This window comes from Giraffa tippelskirchi, chromosome 4, assembly GCF_054371585.1.
Source record: "Giraffa tippelskirchi isolate mGirTip1 chromosome 4, T2T-mGirTip1v1.2.pri, whole genome shotgun sequence".
Taxonomy (NCBI): domain Eukaryota; kingdom Metazoa; phylum Chordata; class Mammalia; order Artiodactyla; family Giraffidae; genus Giraffa; species Giraffa tippelskirchi.
This window is the reverse complement of record NC_137278.1, coordinates 113,486,119-113,508,798: the sequence shown is the minus strand read 5'-3', so window position 1 is coordinate 113,508,798 and position 22,680 is coordinate 113,486,119. Positions and strand designations below refer to the sequence as shown.

Sequence of the window (22,680 nt, the reverse complement as noted above, 5' to 3'; positions counted from 1 at the left end):
ATATCAGGGTAAGGAGTTATATGCATGATTTAATTTGCACTTCAAAAGAAATTACACTGAGTATAGTCACTTCTATTTTATTGATAAGGAAATTTAATCTTAGAGTAGATAAGTAATTAGTACATGTCACTCAATAAATAAGTGAAGTCAAAATTCAAATCTATCTCTGATTCTGAAGTCTTTCTCCTTCACTTTATTTATATAGTGTGAGATTTAAGTATTATTCAGCAAAAGGGTTTGTGTATGATGTTTTTAAGAGCTGATATTTTGAAAGTTGGCCTAGTTGACCTGCCATCTGGAGAGAAGAAGGTGTTTTATAAGAGGGTGTTTCAGAGAAAAAGCCTGGAAACAGAAATAATCAGGCTTCCAGAAACAATTGTGGAAAACAATCTTGGTAAAATAATGGAACTGTGAAAACATAAATATGTATTAGGAAGAGTTTGGAAATACGCTTTACAAGTTTAGATGAGATGTGAGTTTAGAAAGGGTTTTCCATAGTATCAACATTATGCTGAAAGCAGTTCTTGAAAAAGATTCTCTTAATAGCGCTATATTCATTGAAATGGAGAAAAGAGATCTTATTAAGATCGTTTATCCTGTTAAGGGCTTCTCAGGTGGCTCAGTGGTAAAGAATCTGCCTGCAATGCAGGAGAAGGAGATAGATGAGTGTTTGATTCCAGGTCAGGAAGATCCCCTGGAACAACAGATGACAACCCACTCCAGTATTTGTGCCTGGAGAATACCATGAACAGAGGAGCCTGGCGAGCTACAGCCCATAGTGTTGCAAAGAGTCGGACACGACTGCAGCGACTGAGGACACAGGCACTCTGCTGTTAAAAGTAACCTAGGTTTGGATGACAAGAGCCCAGACTGGCAATTTTATTAAGTTTCTCCAATACATAAAGTATCATATATAAACACATTTATGTATAACAGCTTAATGTAAAGAAACTAGCAAGACATTTTATAGACAAAACACGAGAACATAGTTTTGAACTTTTTGTTGTAGCCATACTGAGATATTTCTTCATCAGAACATCTAGAACCATACATCTTTTAGCTATGCTTTCCACAATCTCTCTCTCTCTCTCCATATATATCTATGGTTTAATGCACAATGGTACTATGAAAAATGCAGCATTGTTTTTAAAAATCTTTATTGTACAATTCAATTGGTTGTTGAAAAGTCTTATTTTAATACAGTTCCTTGTATCCATCTCTGGCAAAATTTATGGTATCTTGAATTGTTCTGGACTTGGAACTAAATTCTTTAAAAAAATCCTTTTCATCCCATCTGCTTATGGTGATCTGTATGCCTTTCTCAATTTTCCCATGGGAAGTAGTGAAATTAAACAATTTGCAAAAATTCCATTCTTACCTTTTATTATTCTCACTTTAAAAAGAAAGTTTTTTTCTTATAAACTGCAGCTCTTTTTTAAATATCTGGGAACACATTTAATTAGCCTGATTTAAAACACCCTATCTGATAACATTTTATTTTGTCAAATTCTCACTTCAAAAATCTCCCACTTAAAAGATGTCCGTGGTATGATAACCTGACTACGCATAGTTTTAGTGAATTAGTTCAAATATGTGTTCAATAACTTTGTAAAGCTTTTACATTCTGGTATATTTAATGGATTCTAAGATAGCTTTTCCATAGTCCCTGGATATTGATGTATGGTATTTATTTACACTTAGATAATATTTTTATATAGTAAGGCCATTTATGTGTGTGTGTGTTTTAACTGGAGTCTCTTAACTTTTAAATAGTTATGAAATTCCTACTCTTTAAGAATGTGAGTTTTTATGTGTAAGACTTATATGCCCTAAATTTCTTGTTTTGCTTTTGTGTTAGAATTACTCAAATAGCCTTGCTTTAATGAGTCTGTATTTTCATCAGTTTCAGTTAAAATTTAGAAAAGTGAATCTGGTGTATTTTTTTGTTTCCAGATTGCAGTAGTAGAAGAAGATGGTCGAGAGGATAAAGCAACAATTAAATGTGAAACTTCTCCTCCCCCTACCCCGAGAGCCATCAGGATGACGCACACCCTCCCTTCCTCCTACCACAATGATGCCCGAAGGTATGACCTTCCCAGCACACTGCACATTGTATGTCCTCCTTCCAAATATATTCTTCTTCTTAGTGTTATCAGACTGCTTAAAATTTATATAAAGTTTTTCATTTGAGATGTAATTCTCCTGCTCCCTCTTCACAATATCACTTGTGAAAAAGATCAAATTTTCATTTTTAGAATTAACTGTATATTTTTTTATCTTCTTACTAGTCAATATTTTGAGAATAGCCTTTCTCTACTAAAATGGAGTCAAAATATAGGAAGTACTGGTTGGGAATAGTTACCAAAAACTAAAGAGATTCCAAGACAAGACTATAAGCTTGGCTTCTAGTGTAAAGATAATTAAGATCTTAAAAGTCCATGATTGTACCCCAGCTACTTTTAACAGACAGGTATGTAAATCACCCTGTGGGTGCTGCTACTGCCAGCTATAAAGCTCCTCCTTAGAAAAGGAAAAAAAAAAAACCTGAAATATTAAAAGAAAAGATAAGTTTACATGGGAAAATACCCTATTTGTCATAGCAACTCTTCATACTGTCCTTTCCATCTGCCTAAAAATTAAAGCAGATTTCTATAATAACTAATGCCATAAATAAATCAATCTAAGCATACAGTTTACATCTTAAATGCATGTTCTTTCACTGTCATCATTTATAGCATCTCTGAACATGGAATTGATATAACTGAATATAACGACTTAATGATTTAAGTAAGAATCTATCTTCTAAATAATACGTGTTTTACAATACACATTTCTGAAAACAGAGTTTTTTGTGATATCAAACATTTTTTTCTTTGTTTTATTTTTATTTCCTAAAGTGAAAAATTACTCCAGGTTCAAAATTTATACTTAGTGAGTTGTGTGTGTTAGTCACTCAGTCGTGTCTGACTCTTTGCGATCCATGGACAGTAGCCTGCCAGGATCCTTTGTCCATGGAATTCTCCAGGAAAGAATACTGGAGTGGGTTACTATTCCCTTCTCCAGTAGATCGTCTTGATCCAGGGATTGAACCGGCATCTCCTGCACTGCAGGCAGATTCCTTACTGTCTTCCTGAACTCAGATTAATTAAGATGAATAAGTCAGTTAAATAATTCATCATGATACTGTCAAATTAACAGCTATAAAAATGATAACAGTATCATCAAACCTATCCTATTAAAAGTGCATTGACCAGGAATGGAACCTAGATCAGCTTTCTTGGAAATCATTTCAGCTTATCACGTACCTACAAGAAGACCTGAGAACTTTAAGGAAAATATACAGTGATCACTAGGGTATATGATTTGTTACTTCAAAATCTCACCCAGATTATTTAAAATTCAACAAATTAAGCACCAAAACTGAGAAAGATAGCAAGAGAAAAATCCAGTTAAACCATGGGCTAGAATACAAGCATAAACTTCATTAGTTACATTTAAATTTCTTGTCATAGGTCATTATGTTAAAGATAAAAAATAAACTGCAAGAAAGAAATATGTAAAGGGTCAAGGACTAAATTATAGAAGATCACTTCACATGAACTTAATAAACCAATCTATGTTCACTGATTGGTTTGATAGTGTATGAAAAATAAGGAAAAAATACTAGGAAACAAATATTTGCTAGAGAAAATTTGGAGGCTTAGGGTCCTAAGGCTGAGGAAATCATACTTTAATGTGCTTAAGAAGAAACATGGGAAGAAAGGAGAAAGTACTATTCGGGTGTACTTGTTCCTCCTTTTGTACCTTTATCAAGGAATGAGGTCTTGTGTACCCTGTGGAAGATCCCCTGGAGGGCATGGCAACCCACTCCAGTATTCTTGCCTGGAGAATCCCATGGACAGAGGAGCCTGGCGGGCTACAGTCCATGGGCTCGCAAAGAGTCAGACACGACTGAAGTGACTTAGCACGCACACACCTTGTGGATGTTGCAGAATTGTCTTGTGACAATTGTCTTGTGTACCTTGTGAATGTTGCACCAAAGCAAGCAGTTTTCCCTCTTTTATCTTTGCAGTAGTTTATCTGCCTCCCTTGAGCCCGAAAGCCTTGGGCTTGGCAGTGCCAACAGCAGCCAAGACTCTCTTCACAAAGCCCCCAAGAAGAAAGGAATCAAGTCTTCAATAGGACGTTTGTTTGGTAAAAAAGAAAAGGCTCGTCTTGGGCAACTCCGTAAGTATGCATGTTTGACTTTCCACTGCCACTCGTTTTCCTTACTTCTTAATACCCATCTATCTTTCATCTTATTTCCCCTACCTGATAAACTGCTATTTTAATCATCTTTGTAACCGATTTAGCTGAATAATGCTTGGTAAAAGTTTCAAAGGAAGATATTATAAAACTTCCAATCCTTGTGATTTTTCTGTTAATAATAATACCTAGAATATAGGTAATTTTAACACTGTGATAGATACAAGGACTCAAGACAGGGGTTACTAGTGTCATCCTTGTTTATTGATGAGTAAGCAATGTATTAATAATTTGCTAAACTGAAATATTCGTCCAACGCCATGTTTCAAAACCAGCTTGAAACCATTGAGCACACTGCATATATGTATATAACAACATAACAGTGTGAATTTTAGAAGTTTTTCTGCTGAAAAAATTAAGAAACCTACAAAAAATCCAAAATAGCTCTTTTTAAGTCAAAATAAAGCATTTAAAGGGCCTAGATGTAAAAGGTAAGGTTTCTTTGTTTTAAAGTATCACAACTTTGTATTAACAAACTCTAGCATATAGATGGGGAGACAGAGGAAAGGGTAATAGGAGTTGCATTAGAATTATTCTCAGTGACTAACTGAATAAAATATAGAGCAGTACATCTGAAATGACCCTAGGTAAATATATAAATATATAGATAGGTTGATAAATAGATGGATGGATAGATAGGTAGATAAATAAATAGATATAGTCTGAAACAAAAAGAATATGTGAATTGTATTTTCTAAAAGATGATATATACTCTTGGTGGCTTTTTTTTTCCTTTGATGTCATTTTACATACTGAATTTTTCTCCTGAAATCCTTTTCATTATCCTGCTTATTTGTGCTTGCCTTTACTTTTCTCCTGCTCTTCTCATTCTGTTGAATTCAGAACTAGAGTTAAATTACAGAGAAAAAGATTTAGAAAAAAAATTTAGCTCCTGCTTCTGATGGTAAGTGATGAACAGAATGTGGCCCACCCTTTCTTAGTACTCATTTTGAGTTCTCAAATAAAGGAATGATTATTCACAAATAATGTCCCATCCCCCAGAATTAGCTTACTGCCCTGGCACTACAAGAATTTCTGAGAATTGTGTTCATATTTGCAGATTTATAACTGTAGTATTATTTAAAAATACCTTTCCCAAGTTCCACAGTGTGAAACCCATAAAAAACATCAGAAGCCATAGGAAACACATTTCCGTAACATACAGGCAGTCAGCTCTGTGACTGAGTGTTACTCAACAGAAGAACAAAATGTTCCTTGGGTTTCTCTTTCTCAGGAAAGGACCCTTTTAGGCTAAAAGAATGTGGTTATTTGGAGGATATAAAATGTGCACACCAAGACATTATTTTAAAATCTGTTTCCCTTGACAACTATTTATAGTCAAAATCAAGATATCTAGGATATAATTTAAAGCCTACAAAAATGTAAAAGCTTCTAGAAACAGCCTTTTTACTCATTTTCAGTGACCGTGTGCCTCTGTGTTAGAACAGATGAGATGAGAAGAGAATCAGTTACAATTATATTCTTATCAACTCCATCCAAATCAGAAAATAGCAATGGTTTTTCAAGATCACACTGTAGACCTGAGAAGATTTCTGAGTTCTGAGCAATTTTGTTTTTTTGTAGCTCATCAGTTCTATTCTGTGTAGAACAATAGAGTATAAACAAAGCTAGTGACAGTAGCAGAGTAAGAACTACACCGCTGACGAGGAAGACAAAGAGAAAAATCTATACTTAAGGAGCTATAGAAAAGCTACACTGAGAGTGAAACAAAGTCCCTGTAGAAACCAAAAAGAAAGGTCTTTATTGGATATAATACTTAGGAAAATAAGAAAACACAGGCACAAGTTTCAGTAAATCATGTTTTGTTTTGTTTTGTTTTCCTGAAGAAATGGTACCTGGTGCCACCTAGTGCTTTGGCTGAGGAATGTAGACTCATGTTTACTTTTGTCCTAAAAAATGGGCATCCACCTTGTGAGCGGAAGACCGTGCAAGCTTAACCAAATCCAGGGGTTGCCACGTAGTGCTGCTGATTCATACATTAGAAGGAATTAGGGAAACATCTCTAATGATCATGATTTCAATAACTTGATCTACAAAATTCAGACATGGGAGCACTGTGCCAATATTCTTTCTTTTATCAATGAAAATAGAAATAGCAGCTAGAAGATGATGCCATGAAAAGTAACATGGTAGAGGGATGATGGTGTCAGAGAACCAAATTTGAAGTTTTGGACCATGTCCCAGGACTTAGAACTCTTGAAGAGTTTAGCTCATCAGTTCAGTTCAGTCACTCAGTCGTGTCCAACCCTTTGTGACGCCAGGCCTCTCTGTCCATCACCAACTTCCGGAGTCTACCCAAACCCGTGTCCATCGAGTCGGTGATGCCTTCCAGCCATCTCATCCTCTGTCGTCCCCTTCTCCTCCCGCCCTCAATCCTTCCCAACATCAGGGTCTTTTCCAACGAGTCAGCTCTTCGCATCAGGTGGCGAAAGTAGTGGAGTTTCAGTTTCAACATCAGTCTTTCCAGTGAACACCCAGGACTAATCTCCTTTAGGATGGACTGGTTGGACCTTCTTACAGTCCAAGGGGCTCTGAAGAGTATTCTCCAACACAGCAGTTCAAAAGCATCAATTCTTCAGTGCTCAGCTTTCTTCACCATCCAACTCTCACATCCATACATGACCACCGGAAAAACCATAGGCTTGACTAGACGGACCTTTGTTGGCAAAGTAATGTCTCTGCTCTTAAATATGCTATCAAGGTTGGTCATAACTTACCTTCCAAGAAGTAAGCGTCTTTTAATTTCATGGCTGCAATCACCATCTGCAGTGATCTTGGAGCCCCCAAAAAATAAAGTCTGACACTGTTTCCCCATCTATTTCCTAAGAAGTGATGGGACCAGATGCCGTGATCTTAGTTTTCTGAACGTTGAGCTTTAAGCCAACTTTTTCAGTCTCCTCTTTCACTTTCATCAAGAGGCTCTTTAGTTCTTCTTCGCTTTCTGCCATAAGGGTGGTGTCATCTGCATATCTGAGGTTATTGATATTTCTCCAGGCAATCTTGATTCCAGCTTGTGCTTCTTCCAGCCCAGCATTTCTCATGATGTACTCTGCATATAAGTTAAATAAGCAGAGTGACAATATACAGCCTTGATGTACTCCTTTTCCTATTTGGAATCAGTCTTTTGTTCCATGTCCAGTTGTAACTGTTGCTTCCTGACCTGCATACAGGTTTCTCAAGAGACAGGTCAGGTGGTCTGGTATTCCCATCTCTTTCAGAATTTTCCACAGTTTATTGTGATCCACACAGTCAAAGGCTTTGGCATAGTCAATAAAGCAGAAATAGATGTTTCTCCGGAACTCTCTTGCTTTTTCGATGATCCAGCGGATGTTGGCAATTTGATCTCTGGTTCCTTTGCCTTTTCTGAAACCAGCTTGAACATCTGGAAGTTCACGTTCACATATTGCTGAAGCCTGGCTTGGAGAATTTTAAGCATTACTTTACTAGTGTGTGAGATATCTAACCTTCCTTTTAAAAGTCATTACTTGATCCCGCCATCTTCCCTAAATATTCTTATTTTTCTCTACCCATATCATCCACGCTTAAGTGAGTTTTTTCTTCCTCATCTGTCAGTCACATTACAGCCTTCCATATCCTGACTTCTGCACATAAAATTCTAGAAACAAGTTCAATCTTTTTTTTTTATATATAAATTTATTTATTTTAGTTGGGGGCTAATTACTTTACAATATTGTAATAGTTTTTGCCATACATTGACATGAATCAGCCATGGGTTTACATGTGTTCCCCTTCCTGGACCCCCCACCCACCTCCCTCCCCATCCCATCCCTCTGGGTCATCCCATTGCCCCGGCCCTGAGCCCTTGTCTCATGCATCGAACATGGAATGGTGTTCTGTTTCACATATGATAATATACATGTTTCAATGCTATTCTCCCAGAACGTCCCACCCTCACCTTCTCCCTCAGAGTCCATAAAATTGTTCTATGCATCTGTGTCTCTTATTCTGTCTCGCATATAGGGTTATCGTTACCATCTTTCAAATTCCATATATATGCATTAGTATACTGTATTGTTGTGAGATTAATTGTTTATCTGTTGCTTCGTTTGCTATTATTTTCTCCCATTCTGAAGGCTGTCTTTTCACCTTGCTTATAGTTTCCTTTGTTGTGCAAAAGCTTTTAATTTTAATTAGGTCCCATTTGTTTATTTTTGCTTTTATTTCCAATATTCTGGGAGGTGGGTCATGGAGGATCCTGCTGTGATTTATGTCGGAGAGTGTTTTGCCTATATTTTCCTCTAGGAGTTTTATAGTTTCTGGTCTTACGTTTAGATCTTTAATCCATTTTGAGTTTATTTTTGTGTATGGTGTTAGGAAGTGTTCTAGTTTCATTCTTTTACAAGTGGTTGACCAGTTTTCCCAGCACCACTTGTTAAAGAGATTGTCTTTTCTCCATTGTATATTCTTCCCTCCTTTGTTGAAGATAAGGTGTCCATATGTGCGTGGGTTTATCTCTGGGCTTTCTATTTTGTTCCATTGATCTATATTTCTAGCTTTGTGCCAGTACCATACTGTCTTGATGACTGTGGCTTTGTAGTAGAGCCTGAAGTCAGGCAGGTTGATTCCTCCAGTTCCATTCTTCTTCCTCAAGATTGCTTTGGCTATTCGAGGTTTCTTATATTTCCATACAAATTGTGAGACGATTTGTTCTAGTTCTGTGAAAAATACCATTGGTAGCTTGATAGGGATTGCATTGAATCTATAGATTGCTTTGGGTAGTATACTCATTTTCACTATATTAATTCTTCCAATCCATGAACACGGTATATTTCTCCATCTGTTTGTGTCCTCTTTGATTTCTTTCATCAGTGTTTTATAGTTTTCTATATATAGGTCTTTTGTTTCTTTAGGTAGATATATTCCTAAGTATTTTATTCTTTTTGTTGCAATGGTGAATGGTATTGTTTCCTTAATTTCTCTTTCTGTTTTCTCATTATTGGAGTATAGGAATGCTAGGGATTTCTGTGTGTTAATTTTATATCCTGCAACTTTACTATATTCATTGATTAACTCTAGTAATTTTCTAGTAGAGTCTTTAGGGTTTTCTATGTAGAGGATCATGTCATCTGCAAACAGTGAGAGTTTTACTTCTTCTTTTCCTATCTGTATTCCTTTTATTTCTTTTTCAGCTCTGATTGCTGTGGCCAAAACTTCCAAAACTATGTTGAATAGTAGTGGTGAGAGTGGGCATCCTTGCCTTGTTCCTGACTTTAGGGGAAATGCTTTCAATTTTTCACCATTGAGGATAATGTTTGCTGTGGGTTTGTCATATATAGCTTTTATTATGTTGAGATATGTTCCTTCTATTCCTGCTTTCTGGAGGGTTTTTATCATAAATGGATGCTGAATTTTGTCAAAGGCTTTTTCTGCATCTATTGAGATAACCATATGGTTTTTTTTCTTTCAATTTGTTAATGTGGTGTATTACATTGATTGATTTGCGGATGTTAAAAAAACCTTGCATTCCTGGGATAAAGCCCACTTGGTCATGATGTATGATCTTTTTAATATGATGTTGGATTCTGTTTGCTAGAATTTTATTAAGGATTTTTGCATCTATGTTCATCAGTGATATTGGCCTGTAGTTTTCTTTTTTAAACAAGTTCAATCTTAACCAACGTGGAAGACTGGTTAGGACATCAAAGCTAGAGAACAACAAAGAAATTTGAGGATTGTAACAAATTCATAATTATATTTATGATGATGTAAACTTAAGCAGTATATCTAAAATAGGTGACCTCTTCCTAAAAACAGATTCTAAAAGATTTTTTACAAAAGTTGTATCTATGTGAATGACAGATATAGTTGAATGTCATAGATAAGTAAGAAGAGTATCCAAAAAGGCACCAACCAAAATAAAGTGATAATTGAAAAATCTGCCCAGGTCAAAAGGGGAATTGTAAAATTCTTATTTTTATTATTTTTGTTTAGTTATTTCAAAGTTTAAAGAAAATGAATAAAACAAAGATTTAATGTATTTGAACAAAATATGCAAATAAGTGCAAATATTCCAAAACACTTTTGCCTCTATCTTCTTACTTGAAAAGCAAAACTTCAACCAGAATAGAGGCATTAACAAGAGGACATGGAAGCCCAAGAGAATTGATATTTTGATGGATGGGGGCAGTTAGAATGTTGATCATCCAAAGTCATTTATTTACTGCTATTTTGAATGAATAGCATATGATGAGCCAGTGTGAAGTACAGAGTACTGATTATGGACTTTAGGAAAATGGTGAAAGCATGGCACTGACATCAAAGAACCCTGAATTTAGCAAGGTGGATAGTATATAAACATAGACAACCTTTCATTTAAAAAACAAACAAACACTTCTGGATGTTTCTGGCCCAAAAGAGCTTTACCTGCTACATTGTCTGAATTCAAGACAGTCAGGAACAGAGGTTCTAAATCTCAAGATCCACGATTATGCATCAGTAATCGGAATGTTGACTGGCTTGACTTTTAATTTTATCCAAAGACATCAACCTGTATCAAAGCAAAGCAAATTAAATTGTGTTCAAAATAGCCATGTCAGATGAAGCCTGTTTGTTTCTTTAACAAAGTTACTCAGTAATAGAACAGGAAAGGCATTTGGGTGAGCTGTGATTCATGGCAGCCCTGTATACAAGATGTCAAATGGAGCCTGAGTGATGGAAAAATTAGGTGGAATTTGTAACCAGGTGAATAATGCTCCTTTAATAGTGATGATGAGTGGAGTGATGACACGCTGAATCCAGGTTTCTAATGGCTTGATGAGGATTCACTGTTTTTGATCAACACATCCCTCAATCACTTGAACATGAATATGTCAAGAGCACGGTGATCTGATTTATGGATTGGTGATATGGAAAGAAATCACAAATGAAAGAAAAAAAAGTGTTCTTCCTTTAAGATTACCTCAAAAACCTGAGACATGGAAGGTCCAAAATATCCTATTTTTAAAAGTGTAACTCTTGGGAGCATTTTTTGAAAGAAAAATTTGGATATTCATGTAACTTTAAAGTTAATAAGTCAATGAATTTAGGACATGTTAATAGACATACAGTATTGAGATAAAAGAAGACGTTTCCATCGTCTTCTTCTATTGTAAAACATGAGCCAGGGAATAGAATCCATCTCTGATAACTACACTTTCAGAGGCATATCATAACTTTGGAGGAAGTTTGGAGGGAAATATTAAGCTGATAAGGAGAACTGAAATTATGTGAGGAGGAGCTAAGTAGAAGGGCACGTCTATTCCCTTTGCTGACCTGTCTGGATGGCTGATTACGAATATTTGAAAAGCTTGTTATATGCAGAATCTTCGGCCTTTTCATTGTTTAGTAAGGCTACAAAACTCTAGCCAAAGTGTTAGAAGACTAACTTCATCTCAATAAGAAAGAGAACACTGGGGAGTCAGAGTTATATATAAACAAACTGACTTGTGAAATAATGAGTTATTATTCACTGGAGATCATCAAGCAGAAGCTAGGTAAATAGTAGGAAGAACTGTTGTGGAAAGGGGTCCAAGAATTGGAAGGGCAGTTGGACAGGATGATCTTTAAGATCTATTTCAAACCTAGTAGTCCTGAATCTATGAAGCTCTAACATTTAAGCCTTAGACCCAGCAGCTCTTCTTTCTATAAAATATGTAACATGAGTGTTGTACTATGAAAATGCATTTTTCAAATTACAGACTCTTAGAGTTAGAAGATATCTAAAGACCATGTGATGACCCACACTCTATACTATACGGAAACAGATGAGTTTAACAATCATCCAGGCAAAGCAGCCGCTGGTAGGAGGGTTGGCAGTGGTTCCCAGCTCTCACTTCCTGGGCTGGTGCTCCAGACAGTATACTGTTGGAACTGTTTCCACCAAAAAGTACTTCACTCAGCTCATAGTCTCATGGAACATGTTTGGAAACTTAATAAAATTAAACTTTTTTCTTCAAAAAGTTTATAACTTCTTGAGGCTATTATACATAAATGCATAAAAGGTAAAGAACAATTCAAGGCAATAGTAAAAACAATATCACGGAATATATTATAAACTTTCGTATAGAACATATAGACAGAAGGTCAGTAAAGTGTTCAGATTATTAATTTTTTCCCTCCTTGGATATGTTTGATTCTACTTGGAATATCTAAGTGCAGTTTTCCTTTAGAATTGAAAAGGTATAAAACTTGAGTTTCAAATAAGACTTATCTCTCAAAAAAAGTACTGAAGCCACATGACAGGATAAACTCCAGGGAGATGTGATGGAAAGGACCCTGGGTCTTTATATGGTTAGTTAGGAAGCAGATACCAGGCTGGAGTGTGAAGTGTGAAACCAAATTATCAAGCAAAAGAAGTGATAAGGGTTGAGGATCAAGTTGTCTAGCTGTGGAGAGACTGGAAATACATAGATTAGGAGGCAGCAACCTGAAGGAGGCACAGCATGCAAAGGAAATGACCTGGGTCCCAGGATCAAGTACCCAAGCACAAATGAGAGTGAGGAGTCAGAGCAATCGCACACCATGCTATGCTTCAGAGGCAGTTAACCAGCTAGGGAGATGGTAACAGAGTGTGAAGAGGTAGTGATGCTAAATACATTTATTACCTCTGGTAGGTCATCTGTTCCACATGATTTTAACACATTTACTACCTGGGAAACAGCCAGGTAGAAGACCCACCCAGGTCTTCAGAGTCCTAATAATAATGACTGTAAACAAAAAGGAACAGAGCACACATGATTACCCTAGCAGGTGGGAAAATGGTAAAAGCAGAAAAATACGTATAAACCATACAGGCAGTATCCCTAATTACAGATACATAAAATGTGTATATTATTGAGTAAAAAAAAAAATAAAAACTACTCTTGCGAATTTCCTTTAAATGCCTATGAGAAGCAATACATTTCAAAGACATGTTTTTGCCTGCTACATTGCAATTCTCTTCATGGTCATCTGTCAGATTGTATTATATCATAATGGTCTGATTTCTGTTATTTATTATAATCAGCATAAGAAAATAATTGGCAGAAGCAACATCAACATTGGAGCAACAGTGTTTAGTAAGCATGTTTCTACACATAAAATTTGGGTCGCTGTGCTAGCCTTTATCTCAAAATTCAGATTGTTCCTAGATGTTATGGAAGTAGCAAATACAATAGAAATTCTCAAAGCATCAATTAGAGATGAGTCATGCTCTACATAATGAAAAGGTCTTCTTATGTAGAAAGCAGTGTTCAGGTTCAGTTATGAATGCATTTATTACATGCCATTTAGGAGCCAGGCATGGTGCCTAGGTGCCTTCTCCAGAGAACTAATAGACTGAGTCATGAAACAAGTCATCATTTATAAATTCAAGTGTGTTTAAAATCAAAATGAGTAGTATGGATTCATTCCGAAGAGAGAGCAAGTAGATGAAAGATGGAACTACTGATCAGCTGCAGATTATAGTCTTAATCTCTCTGGGATTAGATTTTCTTTTAAATATGATAGCAAAGAACTCTGCTGGACAAATAGAGATATAGAGCCCTTGCCATGTGGGTCTTGGCCCAAATTTCCTACAGATTTGTACCTCAAGTGCCAACAGGAAATAAATTATACTCAGTGGAGTCTAAGGCCCAGACAACACAGAGATATTGGCCTTCACAATCCCAATGAACAGATATCTCTATCTAGTACTCCTGGAGAAGAAAATGTCAATCCTCTCCAATATTTTTGCCTGGAATACCCCACGGACAGAGGAGCCAGGCAGACTACAGTTCATTGGGTGGCAAAGAGTCAGACACAGCTTGGCCACTGAACAGTAACAAAGCCATCCAAAGATCTAGGCATATGCACTTCCTTTTGTCAATTCCTCAGCCTGGGTCTTAGGAAATCTTATACTTTGTAGCACCTCTCCTGAAATTCTCTAAGACTTTCCTCTGGTGCCTGGGAGAGCTTGGGACTGACAATGCTATCCCAGCAGCACACCCTTTCCCAAGAACTGTACCTGTGTAGGTTGAGTCTCTGCTGCTGCTGAGTCACTTCAGTCGTGTCCGACTCTGTGTGACCCTATGAACCGCAGCCCACCAGGCTCCTCTGTCCATGGGTTTCTCTAGGCAAGGGTACTAGAGTGGGTCGCCATGCCCTCCTCCAGGGGATCTTCCCAACCCAGGGAACGAACCTGGGTTTCTTGCATTTCAGGCAGATTCTTTACCACTGAGCCACCAGCGAAGCCCCAGGTCAACTCTCTAGAAGCATTCAAATTTTTTGTTACATTTCAGATGGAACCAGACAGGAAGGCAGTGCCATCTGGGCATGATGCCTACTACAACCAAACCATGTGCACCTGGGTCCCTGTTTCTCCCTAATTCTCTGTAATGTATTTTATGTTCTCTGGATTCCTGGGGGAGCCTAGAGACTTTACCTGTAGGGTTGCTCTAGGCCAGAACAACCTGACCTTGTTGCCTGACCTTGGTTCCAGAAGGATGGCCAAATAATTGAATCACTCCTGCTGTCAGAATGGTATCATATGAGATTGGATCACAATAGATTGTTGTTCCACTAATTTTGGGTTACTCAAAATATTTGTATAGAAAGGGGTCTGGAAGAAATATTTGACTAGGCCCCTCACACCCTAAAAGCGATCCTGTCTCAAATACTTCAAAGTCTTCGAAAACCTCACAAAAGAGACTGTGGAGTGGCTGATGGCCCAGAGAACTTCACAGAGGGTATGGATTTTGCCTTGGGCTTTTGCATCTGCTACCTCTAGGGGGCCACTGACAAGGTGATAAACAATATATTGCCTGAGTATCCACTGAGTCATGGGACTCAAGCCTTCTATACCTAAACACTTCATGCCATGAGATGGGGTGTAGTTAATGATGCTCTCGCCGTATCACTAGGTGCTTCCCAGGTGGTGTTGGGCTTCCCTTGTGGTTCAGCTGGTAAAGAATGCACCTGCAATGCGGGAGACCTGGGTTCAGTCCCTGGGTTGGGAAGATCCTCTGGAGAAGGGAAAGGCTACCCACTCCAGTATTATGGCCTGGAGAATTCCATGGACTGTACAGAGGGGTCACAGAGTCAGACACAAATGAGCTACTTTCACTCCCTGGCGGTGCCAGTGGTAGAGAACCTACCTGCCAGTGTTGGAGACATAAGAGATGTGAGTTTGATCCCTGGGCCAGGAAGATCCCCCTGGAGGAGGGTATGGCAACCCACTCCAGTATTCTTGCCTGGAGAAACTCATGGACAGAGAATCCTGGCCATCTATATAGTCCATAGAATTACAGAGAGTCAGACACAGCTGAAGCGACTTAGTATGTACACACTCCATGTTAGTAAGAGGTCTCCTGGAGAATGAGTGTTTCTCACTGGGCTGCTACTGCTGCTAAGTCGCTTCAGTCATGTCCAACTCTGTGTGACCCCATAGACAGCAGCCCACCAGGCTCCTCCGTCCCTGGGATTCTCCAGGCAAGAACACTGGAGTGGGTTGCCATTTCCTTCTCCAATGCATGCATGCATGCTAAGTCGCTTCAGTCGTGTCCGACTCAGTGCGACCCCAGGGACAGCAGCACACCAGGCTCCTCCATCCACAGGATTCTCCAGGCAAGAATACTGGAGTGGGGTGCCATCTCTGGGCACACTCTTGCAATTTCAAGATGGGTAAACTAAAGAATTTTCTACTTACTGACGAGTGTTTAGAAGTTTTGACTCCTATCTAATGTATATCTGTTGCACTTTGCAATCATTGTGACATCTAAAAATTTGCCCCCTTTCCCCCACCAACATACGCAAATATTTACACTCCCTCTGAAAATTGGTATTATCTCCTGTATAGAACCAATACAATGGAGATATAATGCAAGCTGCAAACACAAGTCGCATATGTAATTTTCAGTTTTCTAGTAGCCATATTAAGAGGGTTAGTAAAAAGAGATAGGCAAGATTAAGTTTACTGATGTTTTTATTTAAACCAGTATAGAAAAATTATCATTTCAACATGTTCAGTTTAGTTCAGTTGCTCAGTCATGTCCGACTCTTTGCGACCCCATGAACCACAGCACGCCAGGCCTCCCTGTCCATCACCAACTTCTGGAATCCACCCAAACCCATGTCCATTGAGTCGGTGATGCCATCCAACCATCTCATCCTCTGTCGCCCCCTTCTCCTCCTGCCCTCAATCTTTCCCAGCATCAGGGTCTTTTCCAAGGATTTAGTTCTTCGCATCAGGTGGCCAAAGTATTGGAGTTTCAGCTTCAACATCAGTCCTTCCAATGAACACCCAGGACTGATCTCCTTTAGGATGGACTGGTTGGATCTCCTTGCAGTCCAAGGGACTCTCAAGAGTCCTCTCCAACACCACAGTTCAAAAGCATCAATTCTTCAGTGCTCAGCTTTCTTTATAGTCCAACTCTCACATCCATACATTACTACTGGAAAAACCATAGCCTTGACTAGACATCAATATAAAATTATTAAATAGATATATTATTTTCTTTTTTGCACTAATGTTTTCAAAATATTGCGCATAATTTATACTCAGAGCTTTTAATTTGGACCAGCCATATTTCAAGTATTCAATAGCCATATGTGATAAATGAATAAAACATGCATCTAGATAAATAGACATTCCTAAAATCCACATGGCCATGGGAGCCCATTGATGACCAGGAAATATTGAAACAGACTCTCACCAGATTTATATAATCACTCATAGAGTAAACGAGTTCATTAGAAGGTTTGGCTAAGGTCCTACTGTTAGCTGGTCAGATGGTTGGGGAGATGAACCTGAGATTTATGGGGCTCCTGGATCAGTGCTATGAAAGAATGCTTTTCTCATCTATAAATGTTTTATTTGGGCTTAAAAGTGCACATAATTACACTTTTGTTCCTGCTTAAGGGTACAGCCCATGCCACTTGAAACTAATTTTGCCTACGGTGACTTATGTGTCATTTTCTATTGGCATTTTCAAACACGATGTAGCGGCAATTCTTTATCAAATTTCTTTAAAGGATATTAGATTTTGAAGTGATCAGAGTATTTCCAACCCTCTCATGCTTTTTCGGAGAATGCAATGGCAACCCACTCCAATACTCTTGCCTGGAAAATCCCATGGACGGAGGAGCCTGGTAGGCTGCAGTCCATGGGGTCGCTAAGAGTCGGACACAACTGAACGACTTCACTTTCACTTTTCACTTTCATGCATTGGAGAAGGAAATGGCAACCCACTCCAGTGTTCTTGCCTGGAGAATCCCAGGGACAGGGGAGCCTGGTGGGCTGCTGTCTGTGAGGTCACACAGAGTCGGACATGATGAAGTGACTTAGCAGCAGCAGCAGCATGCTTTTTACTTTTAGAATTGTATTTGTGAGAAGAAAAGTCTACTATTTTTTTTCTGGATCTAGTTTGGACTCACAAAATTCTTCTAGAGCTCTCTTTGTTTCTTTTCTAGAGTATTAAACTTTTTAAAATTTTCTTTTCTCTAATTAAAATGTAAAAAATTTAAATCATAATTTATATGTTCTTACCTCAGAGGAATAAAAAGCCTGATTTATCCAACCACATAGTGGTTGAGAATATCTCATTGTTTATGAAATAGATCTACTCATCAATCTCTGTGTCCCCATCTGGGCTGATAAAGAATTTTGTGACTTTTAAGTGAATCACTATTTGTTTCCATTTATATTTCCAGAGAGCAATTTTATTGTTAATTGCATATGGTAAATAGTAATTTATGGATGTACAGTAGCGCAAGGATACCAATGAAAAAAATAAAATGAAAATATTCACTCATTCTGCATAGTGGAAATTTCCACATTTAAAAATATTCCCTAAGAATACTTTAATCAACTAGTAGATGACTTCCCTAATGATACCAATAATGAAAATCATTCACAATATAAAGTTCTTTAAGTTTTAATTGCTTATGTGCATAATTGAATAAAGTAAATTTCATTCCTACAACTCTGAATCCCTGAGTAAGATCTAGATAGCAATCGATATGTTTTCAATTAAAGATGACGTTCTTGTAATTATCCAGTTCAGTAACAGAATAACTAGGCTATGAGATTAACTTATTTATGACAGTGTTCCAGAACTAATAGTATTGAGTAGTTAAATTATTTTCTAAAATAAATTATGAAAAACAATTACAACAAAATTATCTTTAATAGTACATGCTTACTGATATATTGGTGAATGTTTTTGTGTAGTCTTTGTAAGAGTATTAGCTTAAATCTCTCTACCTAATCTTGAGCTTAAATGGAATTTAAATCTCTTTTAATTAAAAGCATATGTATACCTTAACCCACTTAAAAATAATGAGCATTTTTCATTTACCTTGACTTAATGTTTTCCACACAGTCAATAGCAGAGAGAAAACAGAGCCCAGGTTTAAGTTTTCATTTTTCAATTACAACAGATAATTTATGAACAATGATATGTTAGGAGATGCTAAATAATTGCTTTGTAAAATTGTTCGATGTCCCACACACTTACAGTCTCCACCTGTTCTGGGTTATATAAATATATCATATATATCCCAAAGCCAGGTAAAACTGACACTTCATCACATAGTTTATGAACTGTGTGGTAAAAACAATTCTTACCAAGGTCTTTTGAAAAAAGAGTTGGAATTTTTTTCAGATATTTGATTAAAATTACAAAACAAAGCAAAGCCTTCCAGAACATAGTAAGCTCTGAAAGTCAGGTTTGTACTGAAGGATATAGTAGTCAGGCAGGTGAGCAGAGGAGGGTTCTAGAGCAAAAGACAAAAAGTTTTAACTCAGCAAATGTCTCTCCATTCTCTCAATTTGGAATGGAAGACATACACTTGAGTTTCTGTGCATTGGGCTATCATTTATTCCATCATACATGAAAAATTTCAAATATTTCAGTGAAAAAAAACTCATGCACTGCACATTTTTTTTCACTTTTCATAAGAAAAGTAGAAAAACAAACCTCGAAGCTTGCAGACTATATGTTGCTGCTGCTGCTAAGTCGCAGACTATATACTTAAGTGTTTTTCAGTGTACAGGCCACATGTATTAGTTGCTACTAGGTGTGATTGAATGGCCTCCCTTTTTTTTAATAGGTGCTTTTCTCCCCCCTTCTCTTGGTGTGTGTTTATGCGTATACCCATGCCATTGAATCCATATTGAGTTGGAAATACAAAGACCAGCCAAAAAAGAAAAAAAAAAAATGTGATACTAAACAGTTGCTCAAATAAACTTTAAAAAATGTAATTTCAGAATTGACACAATATATCCAACCTAATATGAATGGTTACTTCTTCACAGGAGGCTTTATGGAGACTGAAGCTGCAGCTCAGGAGTCCCTGGGGTTAGGCAAACTGGGAACTCAAGCTGAGAAGGATAGAAGACTGAAGAAAAAGTAGGTTTGGAGATTTTTTTTCCCTTCTCTTTCTAACTTTGACTTACTTTGTTATCATTGTTTGTGGGGAATTAAAAACAGAGTAATTGGAGACAAAACAATAGACTGAGGCCAGTGTTATCCTGGTGTTCCCTGAAACTATTTGGTGCTCCAGGGTTATGGTTACAATCATCGAACTATTAAAAAAATTTGGCCCCTAGTATGAATAAACAGTTTTTTTTAAGAGATCATAGCTTTTATTTCAAAACTCAAACATATTTAAAATATTTAAATGTAGCCTTACAATAATGTAATATTCCATTTGAAGTTGAATTCAGTACTGAACTGGTATGATAAAATGGAGATTATACCACTCATGACAGTTAAAGAACCTCCTGTTAAAATGGAGTATTTAAAAGGAGACTGTTTATCTGACTGATTGAATGTAAACTTATTTTAGAATCATAGCAGATTGTTTTGCATCTGTCAGGAAACTGATAGTATATTTTTTCATTCACGTATAATATGGAACATTTAAATGAACTTGCAAAATTGGCAATTTTGGAGTCTCAGCAGCTGTTAGACACAAGTGGGTCTATATATAACATATTTTTTAAATGCATAGTAACATTTTCAGTGATGAAATAGCACCTTTAGACCATGTTCTTTAAAATCCAAAGAATTTCTCTTTATTCCAGGATCTATTGGTTGGTTATTCCTTTTCTTCCCTCTCAAGTATTTATTATGTTAGGCTTGTAGTTTTCATATTTACCTTCTTTCCTATGAAAGTATGTTCATCACTCTAGTCATTATTATTATTGACATGCATGGGGCTATACTATGCTAATTAATTTACCTCATATTTTCCCTTCTCACTTGCTTTGCAGATGTTTGCTAATAATGAAAAAAAATATGTATTGAAAAGTTGTATAAGAATCCACTAGTATAACTGTTGCATTAATTTTCTACTTACTAAAATTAATTATATACCCAAATTTAGTAGAAATGCTATACAGAAAAAGAAGTGACCTTGGGAGCATTCTTTCTTGAATACAATTAAATGCTCAATCACATTCCATACTAATAAATATTACCTTTTTAATTACTGGTCACTCAAAGTATATATTTAAATATTAAATTTATTTGAAGTCTAAAGGATTTTCAGTGTATTTATTTGAGATTGCTTTAAGTCTAAAGTAATAATAATCAAACCCTAGCCTGGCTAATGCACTTAGTTTATTTCCCTTAAAAGTTAATTCTCATTTCTCCCACAATGAAATATTTAAAAATAATGGCAATCTGACCAGTTTTCATCTTACATATAAGGCAGTATGGAGGCAATGCCTCACATAATTCATTTGTTGTTTATGAGACCAAGTTAAATGTCAATTTTAACAGCTACTGAAGTTAAAAATTCCAATTATACCATGACTTAACAAAATCATTAATTTAGAATTAAAGTTTAGGAATTGTTAAGTTTATACACTGTTAGATTGATTTGATATTAATCTTATGGAATTATTTCTTAAATCCTAAGTATCCTCACAGTAAGAAAATGATTTTAAGTTCTGGACTTGGTTTGAAGATCTTCCTGTGCTTGACTTCATTACTTCAATTTGAAATACATTTTGGCAAAATATAATTTTAAAATACAGTACATAGAATCCTTGTCTTGAACAACAAGAAGAATATTATGAATAAACCATAATCCAACAAAGGCTAACATTCCTTAGCACAACTATTTCCTATAGAATAATAGTATTTGAGTTAAAATGGATACAAGACAAAGTGTTGCTAATTAGTGAAAAGACCAAAGCATCTCTCTTATTATTGATCATCTCATAGCAAAAGACCAATAAGCATACATATTCAACCTATATTTGTAAGACATATAGCGAAGTGCTAACACTTATCCATGCCTTCTGTGGCACCATGCCTGGGTTTCTGGGTTACTAAAAAGTCATGTGTCCTCATGTAATTGGTTTTACAAGATAAGCAAGGTAAATTATTTTTAAATGATATAGTTTCAAACTTTACTTCTATCAAATTTCTTATTATATGATTAAACATTGGTCATGTTCTCAAATTTTCTGAAGCATTTAAAATTTTATTAAATAATTCTGATGTTCTTTGTTTAAAAGACACTGTATCCTCTTTAAATGTGCTTCAACGAATCATACTCTTTTTTGTGCTCAAATTTCATATATCTACTTTCAAGGTGGAAAAAAAAATTCAAATACATTTTTTTTAAAAAATGCACACACATAAAAATTGGAGAAAACAATTTCAAATTTTTAAACACTGTAGTTTGTACATACATGGTTGCAATGACTATGGTTTCCCACCAGTTGTTTTTCTACATTCTGTCCAAAGACCAAGCCAAATGATGTGTCCAGGACACAGTACTTATACTTCGGATCACTGTACCAAAGTTCATATCAGAGATTCATTTCATTTGTCTCCCTGTGGAAATAGCACAGCTGGAAAATCTTATTTTTAACTTTACTAAGATATCAGGTATCTCTGATTGACAATCTGTGAATTTAAATTTAATTGAGAGAAATCTTTAAATAAGTTAACTTATGACACATTTTGAAAAACCATATGGGAGAGAAATCAGAGAGCAGCATTTAAGATATTCCAAATGCTTGCAAAATTCAGAAATTAACAATGTTGGCAGTCCCAGACAAAGGTCTAATTTGAGGTACACTAACCATCCAGCAACTAAAGACAGATAGATTAAAACATCTTACTAGGTCTGTGTTCCTACTTTGTTCTGCTTTTGCTTTGCTTTCTGGTGCAGACATTTGTTTTTCTTCTATTTCTAGCTATTGTCTTACGATGAGAAATAGGAAATCAAGAATACCAGATCTGCTAAAGCATCCACTGTTTTAAAAATTCTAGAGTTGAGTATTATCTTCCTGAGTTGTATATTATCACACAGGTGCTATTCTTCCCTCAGAACAGCATCTAACCTTAAGGTCTAAAGTCAACTTATTGTTGTTCTGCC

General features: G+C 36.4%; 2 protein-coding genes across 3 annotated transcripts in view; one reads left to right on the top strand and one right to left on the bottom strand.

The window, feature by feature from the left end:
• PPFIA2 (PPFI scaffold protein A2) overlaps positions 1-22,680 on the top strand; it is a 509,952-nt gene that overhangs the window by 428,620 nt on the left and 58,652 nt on the right. The window contains exons 21-23 of the mRNA XM_081594854.1: positions 1,954-2,084; positions 4,073-4,227; positions 19,598-19,691. Of these exons, the coding sequence (XP_081450980.1) occupies positions 1,954-2,084; positions 4,073-4,227; positions 19,598-19,691 (380 nt within the window). The remainder of the gene's footprint in view (positions 1-1,953; positions 2,085-4,072; positions 4,228-19,597; positions 19,692-22,680) is intronic.
• The window catches only part of ACSS3 (acyl-CoA synthetase short chain family member 3), a 249,175-nt gene continuing 236,796 nt past the window's right edge, over positions 10,302-22,680 (bottom strand). Inside the window, exon 17 of one of the 2 annotated variants that reach the window (XM_081594857.1) lies at positions 10,302-10,834. The gene's annotated coding sequence lies outside the window, so the exon portion shown is untranslated. The remainder of the gene's footprint in view (positions 10,835-22,680) is intronic. The other variant, XR_014083316.1, reaches the window with a different exon arrangement.